Consider the following 13,438-nt stretch of genomic DNA (forward strand, 5'->3'; position numbering starts at 1 on the left):
CACATGACTAAGATTTACACAATTATTGAATTATTGTTTGTGTAAATGTAATTTAAAGTGTTTCTTAAGTAAACCATTCAAGTTTTGATATTTCAGTACATGTGATCTGAAATGCCCACATATACAAACAGACACTCCCACCTCGGTAAGATACGTGATAATCTAAGTGCCGTCCACACCGATACATGAAATGACAGATGTCAGGTGACCAAGAATTGTGACTCAAACGTTGTTTGAAAACAAATTGAATCCGTATAGGGCTTAAGCAGATTCCAACAGGATTAAAATGGCAAAATATATTTGTATAAACACCAATTGCGCAAACATATTATGGGAAATCTAGACACGTCCGAATATGGCTGTAGCTTACTTATTCATTTATTTTTCAAATTTGCATAGACATGTTAGAATTGATCTTGCTTTCAAACTTGTTTTTACTAAAGCTGCTAATGCTAAACTGAAACAAACAGCAATAGTACTTACACCTTGTGTACTGTACACAAGCTTAAGCTAGAGAGATATGTAGTGGATCTCTCGCTTGATGTGTCATCTGCTGAAATCTTGTTCTCCAGTTTCCAAGAAGCGTTCCTCAATATCTGCTCGGAAATCTTCTCGCAGTTTATCTATGTACCGCTGGAAAAGTGCTCTAGGAGGTCTGTGACACGGTGTTGGGTGGGTTTTAGTGTCTGGGGTCTTAAATCCACAAAGTCGGAGTGATTTCACGTGAAATTCTTGATGGTCTTCTTTTTTGATCTGCAACTTCTTGGCTTCTGTTTCCTGGTGGTTTTTCTTGCTTAAGCGGTTGATTGGCCAACTTACAGATATAGACCTATGAGTTTTTCCTTGTTAAATAATTGTGTTTTTGCTGTTTCAGAAATCACAAACAAAACCATTCAGTCCAAATCCCAAAATGCCGTCAGCACCATCACCACCAAATCAGCCAGCAATGCTTGTGAGGCATCTGGAGGACGCTGCAGCCAAAGCTACATGGGTCCCACTGCCAGCTCTCGTGCCAAGATGTCCCGGAGCAACTCGGTGGAGGGTATGAACGTTTGTGCGTCTGAGGAGACCATCATACAATCCTTGACTTTAGACCTAAATGTAGAGCAATGTAAAGAGAACATCCTCCCTGATTCTCATTCAACATCAGCCCTTTCCACTCGTGCCCCGGGTAACCACAGTGCTCGGGCAGCTCTTCGATTGGACCTCGGTGCCACAGATCGTGTCAGCCTGTCACCTGCGTCGCTCAAGAACCGTCTGGGAAAAGTAGAGCAGACCGAGACTCCACGTCGACAGGCTTTGGTGACGCCAACAGAAATGCGTTCACTGGGTAAAGAGTGTCGACAGCAGATCAATAATATTGAGCAGAGTTTGACTCCTAAGGCCACAAACAGAGTTTCAACTGGGTCCGAAGTGTGTCCTGGGAACTTTAAAGAATCAGAAATCAATGACAACACGGTCGAGGAGAAATTGGCCTCAGAGTTGTGTGAGGACGAACAGACATCAGGTCCGACCTCAGTGATCAACTCGGACTCTCAAAACACAGAAACAAAAGACTGCGTACAAGAAGATCCAGGTATCGTACTGTGCACGCACTGCCATACAATTTATTAACCAACATTATGCGTTTCATACACAGGCTTTGTTTAAAGAGAAATTAGATTAATAACAACAAACACACAATTGCAAGAATAGTTGTCGCCCAGTTGTCCACGTCTCTTTGCTGCCTAAGGGGGCGTGTACACAAAGTCGTTTTCGTCTGTTTTGTGGTTTTTATGTTTCCAATGGAGGCACATTGCTTGTTTTTATGAACGCCAGCAGCCGCTTGGTTTTGTCTGTACTAAGCGCCCAGAGTTGGAAAATGGGTGAAATGCTTAGCTCGGCAATGTCACTTTTCACTCAGCCGTCCAATCACAGTGGAGGAGGGGCAGGACATATACCACAACAACCAATTGCCGCTTCATACCACGACTGATGAACAAAATCCAAGTATCATAACAACCAAGCACTTGGCCAAAGATACACTGGCAAGCACCCACAGTTTGCATCTGCCTGGCATTTTCAGCCGTGTTTAAAGCGTAACTAAACCCCTGGTCAGAGCCTGACTCCACCCACTGGCAATATTTGAAAAATGCAAGAAAAGTGGGCAGACCCCAACAGACATAGAGGGGACGAACTAAGCTTGTACCAAGTGTGTGGTAAAACTGTAACAAGGGCGTGGTGAGCTTGAACCTGCTTGCTTCACAAGGTATTTTTTAGACCCAACATCCATTAGGAAAATTCAACTGCAGTAGCCACCGTTCAACCTAAAGAGGGCAGCACCAGACGTTTTTACACCATATATTGTAGTATTGAAACACTTTATATCCAAATGTCAAAGAAGTTACTAAAATCAATGAACAGCACTAATAAAGCCCCATTCTTACAGATCATTAACTAAAAAAAGTTGGTTTAGGGTTTAGTTACTCTTTAAATGCTTTGGTTATTGGTTTACACGTCCCCCTAACCGTTCAGTTGTGGACCTTGATTGCTTCATGGTCTTGTGTTGCCAGATCTTTCAAAAAAAATCTGCACATAAGTAAGCAAACGCTCGTACCTCTGTGATTTCCGGCACTGTGCATACAAAAGCCATTTTCCCCATCTTGGTACTTATTTTTTCAGAAGAGAGACCAGTTATGTCCATGATGCACGTTTAAATACTTCATCAAAAACTAGTTGTTCAGTTCTGTAGACACTGCACCGGATTCCTGTACATGTGCCACTCCCGTAAATTCCTTAACTAAGTGCGATGAAATGCAATATAATCTACATAACTATATTATCAGTAGGGGATGATGACCTTACAAAAAGAACTGTATTGTTTTTATTACCTTAAGGGTTGTGCACACCAAAACTTTTAAACGCCTGGAGGACACCGAATGCCAGCTGTTTTTTCAGCCGAGCGCTTTTTATCTGTGATACTTGAGCTGTGAGCCGGTTGGATGTTGTGATACTTGTCCCGCCCCTCCTCCACTGTCATTGGATGGCCGTGTGAGAACTGACATTGACGAGCGGAGCTTTTCACCTAAAGTTAAATCTCTTTCAATTGGCGACGCTCCGCGCCGAGCACGGAAAAACCGCCGAGCACTGGCTTATTTGAAAAATGCAGTGTTTCCATTGGAATCAATTGAAAACATGCGCCGGCCGTGGGCATAAAGGTTTTGATGTGCACGCCCTCCCCCTTAGAATATGCTGTTTTTATCTACATACGCATCCAAATATGGTTTTAAGATTTTTAGAGGAAATGCATTTTAAACGTCTTTTCTAGTCTTCCTTTATTTAGTTATACTTTATTCTTGCCATGAATATAGCCTTAGAAGCTGGTATGGCATTTAAAAGAAAGTTTATCTGCATACAAATGCAGGCCTTTTTGCGCAGCCATGTTTTTACAGTAGCCCTAAATGGACAAACTTTTCTATACAGTACATTTTGTCACTATGTTGTTTTAGACAATGACATGTCTGTCCTGTGGTGGCTACCATAGCTTTTCTATGCATTTCGAAAGGGAGGGGTGAGCTGTGGACTGAGGCGTTGGCTACACACTGCACCTTTAAGTCACAACCAATTTTAGCTGATCTGTGTATGGGGCTTATAACCTGTCACATAATAATTCTTTCTTTTGTGTAAATTTTAGGTTTCTCTGGAGAAACGTTGAGTGTCCAGATGTGTAAGGAGATGGTGAATGAACTGTGGCACACAATCCATAAAGCAGCCGACTTTTATAGCAAGGTTGATTTTTATTTCCTGTTACCCTCTCTGTCAAGTCTGTTGCTGATTTTAATGACCCCATGTTATAATAATACTACACTTAGTCCAATTAAAATGTTAGTCAAGTTTTTTTTTTAGATTGGATGTGTAATAAAATCTTATAAAGTTTTATTGTGTACAGTTTATTAGCAAATGTTACTTGACAGTTAATACATCAAACATGCTGTTTAGGCCATTTAATAATGTGGGATTTTATGTTTTGTAGTTGTGCTCCACGCAAGAGTCATCTGAACAGCAGGAACAGATGAAGAGCATTTTACAGGAGGCATTTGTGGGTGTACAGAGCGAGTTAAACTCCCTCTGCCCACAGGAGAAGAAGAGCGGCCGCCCCGTGCCGGAGGACTCTCCCGGACGCCAGCTCAGAGATGACAGGACTGTTGCTCTTTTGGAGAAATACTCGGAGATGCTCTTGCTGCGGATGACTGAAAAAGGAGCACACGTGCTCGAGTAACTGCTCGGTCTCATATATCAGATTAATTTGCCTTTGGTTTTTAGCCCTAATTGTGTAGCGCTTGGCTAAAAACCTCTGAAGGGATATTCCCAAAAGCACCTTTACTTTACGCCTGAATGTTTGTTTTTATTAAGTTTTTAAATAAAAATGTAAATTCATACTTTTAGGAATAATGTTTAATTCATTTCAAAACACTGAGTATTTGTTTGTATACAGTATCTGAATCTTTGCACACTACATTTCAGTGCTCGAGTGTATTTGGTCACATACACTTCATAATCAATTTTGTCCTCAAATATTTTTAAGGCATTTATCAAAGCAAACTTTGCAGGCCAGCAATGTGTACAGTTTAAAACAGTATTATTATTTTAAGTTGAATTATGAATTGTGTACTACGGTTGGTGTTCAGGGTCTGTTTTGTTTGAATCGAGATATTTGTAGTTTTACACATTTTGTGCCATCACAACCACGCAGACTGACTAAGAAGTGTTGCGTTACGTTGCGTGTTCCTTAAAAATACTGACTTTTAGACATTTGTCAAATGTCAGGCGGTGACTCACAATTTGCTGTCACTGGTGTGTTATTTATGCTTTTTATGCTGATGTGCAATCTTTTTCTTTCATAATAAATGTATAGGCAACTTCTTGGGTTTACTTTGTACATATGTTTTAATCTGTTGTTTGTTTGCATTATTTTATTATTAAACATTTTAAATATGTGTTTCTTGCATTTTTTTACGTATTAACAGTATGCTTAGTCACTAAGCTACTTTACTCATGAAGTGAGAAGTGTGTAAATGATTTGAATGTAGTGTTAAAAGTAATAGACTAGAATACATTTAACCAACTTTTAAAGGCAAACTACATTTAGTTTAGCAGGGGTTGTTTAGTGGCTCCAAAAAGCTGCATTTCTTTATATATTTATTTTCTTACCATAGTAATTTGTACAGTACAAATAAGTTATTAGTTCCAGCCACATTTGTTTACTTGATGCATTTAAATCGATAAGGAATAATTAAAATTTGGAAACATCAATTAGACTTGGTATATAAATAATAATCATTAAAAAAAGATAATGCAAGCCTATTACACTGACCGTCACCGTTCTAGATATTCTTTTCCACATTTTGAGACGATCGGTGGGTTTGACATCGTGTTGCGCTGCGCAGACCGGTCAAAGTACCGCGAGAGCATAGCCTTCGAATCGCTCTCGCGGTACTTTGACGTCAAACTCCGATTGGCTTTGACATAAGTTTCCAAATTGTCTGCGCATGAATTCGAACACATTCGTCATCTTCAGCAGCTGACGCAGGCGTTTTCCTACATGTGTTTACAGTCACTACACAGACGCGTCGCGTTAAAGCGCGTACAGCTTCGCCACAACTGATTTTGAAGTTTACTGCTTCATCAGAATGGAAAACACACCTGTAATATGTAGCTGACGGCGCGGATATAAACGAATTATGTCTGCGAGAGCAGATTGTTGTTTTTCTGTATGATCATGGCTGCGTCGGAATGCGCGAGAAACTTTGAAGTTAAACAGAGTGAAACCTGGAAGCGTCACATTATTAGACAGCTGAAACAGCGCAACGTGACACAGACGATTGTGTTTCAGGATATTATACAGTCATGTAAGTTTTATCATATTTATTTTTGGTCATGTTCTCCTTCCTGTGAAAGGAACTGTTATTATGAATACAGTAGTGATAGGACTGTCAAGAAATGTCTTAAGAATTTACAATGGAGTGTCCTATTTTCTTTGTTTATTGGGGATTTATAAACTGCAATAAATGTAGTACAATAAGGGAAAAGTTAGTGTGCATTAGGAAGTATCGGTTAATTTTGTTAATGTTGACATTTGGGTGCAAACGGAAAAACTCATGCAAGTGAGTCATGCAAGTGAGATGCATGCAAGCCCATCATCTGGGCTCTTTTTAAAAATCAGATGTTATGATCATCATCTTTATTTGCAGCATGTTTAAATATAGTTTCTCTTACTGTATTTACCACAGATCACAGTCTGCTGGAGAAGTCCAAACAAAGAGCTCTTATAGCCAAAGGTATTCTGGGAACAGGAACAAGGTAACATGAATGAATCAAATCTGATTTACTGTAACTGTAAACTGTAGCATGATTTTGTTACCTTTAAAAGATTTTGCCACCTGATCAGATCTTTACAGATTTGATCTAATCCCTAATTAATTTAATGTGGATTTAGTCAAAATAAATAATGCTTAATTCTTAAAGCGATAGTTCACCCAAAAGATTTTTGTAAACAAGCAGAAAAGAGAAGCACCATTTACTTCCAAAACAAATACTATGGAAGTCAATGGTGGTCACAACATGTTTGTTTACAAAAATTGCCCAAAACATTTACCTTTGTATTTAACCGAACAAAGAAATTGGTCTGTAGCAACTTGAGGGAGATTAAATGATGACAGAAGTTTCATTATTGGGTGAACTATCCCTTTAAGTTACTTTAGATGTTTGTACTTTAACTGTTGGCACTGGCCTGTTTAGGGTGTTTCCCTGCCTCAACAGGTATAAGCTGTGTAGAAAATGCATTGGTCTTCTGGCATCCACTTGTTAAGAGAGTGCAGTATGAACTATTGGCAATGTCTATGGGCTTTTAAGATATTCAGCTAACCTACCTAGTTGTTTTTTCATTTGTAGTATTTATTCTGTTTTAGTATCTTAAGATCAGTGAGGAGAGGAACAATAAAATTTAACAACCCTCATCCATCCATTCTTACTGGCGCTTATCCCAGCATCTTATCCCCGGGCAGGCCTGGATGGATGTGCAGTCTATCTTTTTGGATATGTACCATAATGTAATGTAAAATACCTTGTAGCGTCATGTAAAAACCAAGCTTTATGAATATGCTAATTATTCTATGATGTATATCAAACCATCTGAAACTATAGACCGTTTCATCGGACGCACATGTGGTGACGCGATACGTGTCTGGTCCGAACTTTACTTCCGGTTTCAGTTGTTTAATGGTCTGACTATTTGCTAAACTGAACTCTTAAACAAATACCTCAACAAAAATAACAAATGTTTTGGTTTCCTAGGTAATCTACCGTATTTTCCGGACTATAAGTCGCTTCGGAGTACAAGTCGCATCAGTCAAAAATGCGTTTTGAAGAGGAAATAACATATATAAGTCGCACTGGACTATACGTCATGTTTATTTATAAAAAGATTTCACAAAATCCAAGCCGAAGAACAGACAATTAATCTGGAAAGGCAAGTTATTCAACTAAACAATAGCACACAGAAAAGCAGGCTGAATAGATGTCCGTACATGTTAAAGTAACATAAACAGTTATTTACACGATACACAATTGCATACAGAACATACCTGGAAGGCTGAATAGGCTAAATTAACACGACAAGTCAAATCAAGTTCATAAAGTTCCTGAAGTCATTCTGCATCACTGAATCCATTGAATTACATGAATACAGGAGCAGCATAGAGCGGACTCTCACGGCTGTAGACGGTAATGGTTTCCCTTGGTTCATATGAAATAATTTTGACGTATAAGTCGCACCTGAACTTAAGTTCCAGGACCCGCCAAATTATTAAAAAAGTATGACTTATAGTCCGGAAAATACGGTATGTGTTTTTTTTTTGCTTGTTATATAAATAAACTACGTTTAAAGTACTTCGTTGTATGTATTCTTAGCAGAGTTTAGCGGAAGTTACGTGTTGACGCGGCTTGTTTATGTTGTTACTGCTGAAACCGTCTATACTATACCATAATACTGCTACCCCTGTAGTGTTTTTTGTATCAATTTGATTAAAATCTGTTTTTCAATAGGAATTGTCTTTTGTGATCTCAGAATGATCTTTAAGAATTGCTTTTCATTGTCCATGCAGACATTCACCAGTCCCTTCCTCTGAGGATACTTTGGCATCTTTAAAGGCAACAACTGGTGAGGTAAAAGAAAATGCATATCAAGAGAAAAACCTTGGATCAAGGTTTAATAAATGCAAAGTTATCTGTCTAACTAAACATGTTTACCAGCAAACCCACTAGTGTGAATAACCTAGTCCTAGCCAAGTATGTTGTATCAATTAAGTCCTTTAAATAATTTTGTTTCCATCTTTAGCCTAGTGAATATTTACATACAGCTGGGGCACAAATTGGGGAAATAAATTAGCTGGTTTGCACTTGAACAGCCAACGGTAGTCTGAATTTCAGGCATAACCGGTTCTAACACATCTTGATTTTGCTCTGAAGCTGTTCTGAGTTGATTTGGAAAACAGTTTATGTGGTAACGTGAAAAAACCTGCTTCATATCTGCCATCAGTATAAAGTCCTTGAACTTGAGTCAAAAGCTAATTTATAATGTGAGATCTTGTGGAAATATATTTAATAGTAAAAAAAACCTCTAGGTTGTCTTACTTTGTTTTTATACAGTAACACTATCACTTTACGATTGATCAGTTTTTTTCTTGCAGCTTGCGTACCAAGTGGTGGAACTGCAGCAAAGAATTCAGATAAAGGAAGCCACACTTGATGAACAACATACCAAGTTAAACCTATTTATTCTCTCGTTGCACAAAACAGGAAGTTTCTGTCACTTCTGTCAATACTAACATCATTCCTACAACCCAGTTAAAGAAAATCATTTCAAAATATAGGAAATCCATCCAGCAAGCAATAGGTGTCATTTCACCGTCTAGGTTAACTATAGACCCGATATAGTCTGACTATGAGTAACCCACTTCTAGCCAAAATAACCTTGAATTTGGTTGCATGTCGTTGTTTGGCTTCAATTATTTATTTATTTATTTTTATTAATTTTGGGGCTATGGTTTAGAGTTATTCATTTTTCACTGACAGCTCAAATTTTGCCTTGTTTAGCCTAGATGTCTGGGTTGTGTTTGGACGTCTTTTAATTTGCTTGCTGGATTTTTACCAAAGTTATTATCAATGATTAGAAACCAACATCTGGTTCTTAATGTAGTCCATACTGATGGACAGATTTCTTGACATTTCACTAAATATCTCTTTCCCTCCATTAAAAAGATATACACTATAAATCAACAACATATTTTATAAAAAGATTCCAAAACTTTTCCTCTAAAGGTGTTTATAAGCACAGATTATCAACTCGGGCCAGATATCCATCATTTATCCATCAAATTCCTCCAAGTGCAACTGTTGGAAAAGTGTCATGTTGTTGTAGCTCATCACTAATAAAGGGTTTGGTTTGGTTATCAGGTTGAATGAGGTCCAAAACTATCTCAGTGTTGTGGCATCAAAACACAGCACTCTTCAAGATCACGTAGCAGAGGTGGAGGAAGGGAATCACCTCCTGAAACAGAAATATGACGCCCTGCTGGAGAAGCACCGCCACATGGAGGAAACATATCGGAAAGAGAAAAGTCGCAGTTCTGATATCGTGGAACGCATGATTCGACCGAAACAGCAGGCTGCTGTCCGCATGAACCATCGTTATGAGAGGAGAGTGAGGTCAGAGGTCATAACATTCAGTTTAGAGTATTTAAAATGTTTGTATGTTTTAAAGGTGCAGTGTGTAATTTTTAAAAGGATCTCTTGACAGAAATGCATAATAATATACAAAACTATATTATAAGAGGTGTATAAAGACCTTTTTATAATGATCCGTTATGTGTTTATTACCTTAGAATGAGACGTTTTTATCTACATACAAAGAGGGTCACCTTACATAGAAGTCGCCATTTTGTACCACCATGTTTCTACAGAAGCCCTTAACGGACAAACTTTTTTTACTAAGTTGTCTCCGTCGATGACATGTTTTTCCGGTGGCGGCTACTGTAGCTTCTCTATGTGTTTCAAAAGCAAGGGGTGAGCAGTGGACTACGCCATTGGTTGCAATTCGCATCATCACCACTAGATGCCGCTAAAATTTAAAAACTCACATGTGCATTTCAACGTTTGTCCAATCAAAGTGTTACATTTTGCCACTAGATAGCAATAGCAAGTAGCAATGCATTGTTTGTGGCTTTGATGTAAACTAAAGGCTAGGCTAGTAACAATTTTTCAAATTTGGATGAGCTCAATTTGATATGTCCTGTCCCATCTTCTTTTAACAATAATAATAATATGTTTATTTTTTTATAGCGCTTTTCAAGAACCCAAGGTCGCTTCACAATGTGGGCCTAATACAAATAATAAGACAAATAAACAGGCCAACTGCTTATTATGACAGACAAACAAGCAGCAGGCAGATGGAGACAAGCAAACACTGATCAACATAAATCAAAGAAAACAAATAACCTATTTGTCAAAACATACATTTTGATGAAGTATAGAAATAAAGTAAAGATGAAAAGTGACAGAGTTATTTATTGAGCATTGTGAATAGATGAGTTTTAAGTTGTTTTTTAAAGGTCTGGAGGTTGTCGGACTCATGAAGATTAGGTGGCAGCTTATTCCATGCCATTTTAACTTTGTTTTAATGTGAAGTCAAGATGTCAAAATTCAAAGCAACTGTTCTGTAGCTGTGACCTCTTTCCCATCCGGAGCACATACATGCAATGCAATAGCCGGCTCCTCTTCTTTCTGTTTATGGGCGTGATGTAATTACACAAAGATGAATGACTTTCAACCTTTTTCCTGCAGAAACAGACCCAGCCACTCAAATTATAAATCATTTATTATAAGCTTACCATTTTGAATTTTGAAAGTTGAAAAGATCAGATATTTTCTTCTTACTAAATAACAGATTTTTGTTTATTTTTAAATGTTATGGACTGCAACTTTAATTTTAAAAACATGCAAGGGGCTGACGATATGTAGAACCTTGTGAATGATGGACAATCAAATTCTTCATAATCGGCATAAATCTGGTTTGAAATGAATTTGAAAGGCACAAATTCCCTATAGGCTTTGTAATGCTTTGTATTGTCAAATTGAAGGTGGCCTTACATGGGTGTATAATGATAACAGGGTGCATTGCATTCATTAAAATTATTTATAAACTAGATATTATTACTAATTTGCTCTTTAGCATTGAAACTTAGCTCATTTGTGGTACAGTAAGTGCGAATGGATGAAAAGGATCTAATACATGACTGTAGCAACAGTGGTTCCACTTTATATCACAGTGTCTGAATCTTTTGGGGACACTGACTTATTGTAGACACATTGACTTCTTTATACACCTGCGACTGCCATATTATTTAACATGCGCGTCTTAGAAGACAGTTCATGTGAAATGGTAATTTAATTAACATTAAAAGCTAAATGTAAAATAATATAGTAATCATAAAAAGTACAATATTATAGTTTCATATCTTTTGGGGAATGCTTCAATTCTTCTTATTCCTCACACTCCACATGTTTTCTTTTTTATAGAGCCAGAGAAGCCAACCTCCACAAAGAGCTTCAGATGGCTGCCAGTAAGAAAGTGAATATTGATGAGTAAGTTACCACTGTATGTAGTAACACCACACTTGTCCTAATGATTCATTTGTTTGTGAAGGTTTTGGAAATGACCAGGGGTCTCATTTATAAAACTGTGCGTATGATCCTTTCTAAAAGTCTACGTATGCACAAAACCCAAAAATGGCATGCACCAAAATATGAAGACTTATAAAACGAAGCAATGTTCCCTTTATAAATCACAGATCACCTGCAAGTGTGCGTACATGAATCATCCTCAGATCCCACCCTTCGTGCCCATTCTCCCGTCAAGTTTGTTTTTTTATAGATCACAACTGGCGTACCCACGTTTCCAGCCCTGTTTTTTGCATACACACACTTTATTAATGACACCCTTGATCATAGACATTTCGCTGACAGAGGTTCCAGCTATTTTTCCAGCAAATAAGAGCAGTGAATAGTCAGCATGGACACAACATTGTCAAATTAGCCATTATCTTTACTTTAATATTGCTGTATTCCTTTTGTCCAGAGAGTCTGGAGATATGTCACCTCCCAAACCATCATCACCAAATTGTGAGACTTCAGAAAGGGTGGAAAGATGCCATGCACCACTTTTCAGGTGAAATGAGGGGCTTTGAATCAATATTACTTTTGTAATCATCATTCAAGGAATATTCATGGATAAGTATACGTTAAGCAGTGTGAATAGAGTAACATCTTATATTTTATTTAAAGGCACAATATGTAAGATTTTTTGCATTCAAATCACTAGCACAGTATAAAATATTTTGTGTTCTTGCATTATTGCAAATGTTTTCAACAATGTTTGAATTCAAAGATGTTTTTTCATTTAAAAAAGCATTTACTATGGTAGATAATAGATATCATAGATGTTTTATGGTGTGTGCATATCAAACGCGAAGCGAATATGTGCATCACGTAACTTTTTCAGCTTGCGGCCCCCTCTTGTGTACAGTGCATTTCTTTGAGGTACTAATACACTTATACATCAAAGGATGTGTAAAATCATGAATCTGAAAATAGGGGTTCTTTAATTACTCCCCTGGCATAATCTTGTGGCCCCCCCAGTTTGAGAGCAACTAGATTACTCGTGGGATTACTTTTCCGGCGTATGACATCATAGTATTACGAAAGGGTTTCAAAAGCAGTGCTATCTAGTCACTCTCGTGAGATGTCATACACCACTGTTTCTGAACTGGTGTGACCATGAGACCCACATTATCAGATAGCTTTGTGGCGATCAGTCGAGTACGGCTTTCATGCGCACCTTTCAAAATAAAAGTCCGGTCCATATGCAGTGGAGTGAAAAGTGTTTCCTTCCTGATTTATTTATTTATATTTGTCACACTTTAATGTTTCAGATCATGAAAATATTTTTTTATTAATCAAAGATAACACAAGTAAACACAAAATGCAGTTTCTAAATGAAGGTTTTTATTATGAAGGGAAAACAAATTCCAAATCCACATGGTCCTGTGTGAAAAAGTGTTTGTCCTCACCGAGTGCACAGTTTCGGACTGACTACCAAAACACACTTGTAGTCAATCAGCAGTAAGGTGCGTGTCTACTAAACAACATCGTTGCATGGGTTGCGTATGTGTGGGGTGGGTCCAGATTCTATTGAGGTAGGGGCGTGTTTGTTAAGTGATCTTAAATGTCAACATTGGCTTTCAGAGATCATGGACCCTGCCTTTAAAACCTGCCTGACAAAGTGAAGTAGACCAAAAGATTTTCCCTTCATAATATAAACCCTCATTTAAAAACTGCATGTTGT

The 13,438-nt window shown here is 37.9% G+C and overlaps 2 protein-coding genes across 4 annotated transcripts in view; both read left to right on the top strand.

Annotated features, from left to right (window-relative positions):
- wdr62 (WD repeat domain 62) overlaps nucleotides 1–4,976 on the top strand; it is a 31,793-nt gene extending 26,817 nt beyond the window's left edge. The window contains exons 29-32 of one of the 3 annotated variants that reach the window (XM_073863529.1): nucleotides 573–653; nucleotides 875–1,576; nucleotides 3,674–3,768; nucleotides 4,013–4,976. In XM_073863529.1, the coding sequence (XP_073719630.1) occupies nucleotides 573–653; nucleotides 875–1,576; nucleotides 3,674–3,768; nucleotides 4,013–4,258 (1,124 nt within the window). In that variant the 3' untranslated portion in view covers nucleotides 4,259–4,976. Of the gene's footprint in view, nucleotides 1–572; nucleotides 673–874; nucleotides 1,577–3,673; nucleotides 3,769–4,012 lie in introns of those variants that run through there. The other 2 variants (XM_073863530.1, XM_073863531.1) reach the window with 2 other exon arrangements.
- Nucleotides 4,977–5,541: 565 nt separating this feature from the next.
- Nucleotides 5,542–13,438, top strand: part of LOC129437413 (protein Atg16l2) — a 41,566-nt gene continuing 33,669 nt past the window's right edge. The window contains exons 1-7 of the mRNA XM_073863264.1: nucleotides 5,542–5,888; nucleotides 6,270–6,339; nucleotides 8,142–8,202; nucleotides 8,727–8,800; nucleotides 9,493–9,744; nucleotides 11,614–11,679; nucleotides 12,173–12,262. Coding sequence (XP_073719365.1) covers nucleotides 5,753–5,888; nucleotides 6,270–6,339; nucleotides 8,142–8,202; nucleotides 8,727–8,800; nucleotides 9,493–9,744; nucleotides 11,614–11,679; nucleotides 12,173–12,262 — 749 coding nt within the window. The 5' untranslated portion in view covers nucleotides 5,542–5,752. The remainder of the gene's footprint in view (nucleotides 5,889–6,269; nucleotides 6,340–8,141; nucleotides 8,203–8,726; nucleotides 8,801–9,492; nucleotides 9,745–11,613; nucleotides 11,680–12,172; nucleotides 12,263–13,438) is intronic.

This window comes from Misgurnus anguillicaudatus, chromosome 24 (genome assembly GCF_027580225.2).
Source record: "Misgurnus anguillicaudatus chromosome 24, ASM2758022v2, whole genome shotgun sequence".
Lineage (NCBI taxonomy): Eukaryota > Metazoa > Chordata > Actinopteri > Cypriniformes > Cobitidae > Misgurnus > Misgurnus anguillicaudatus.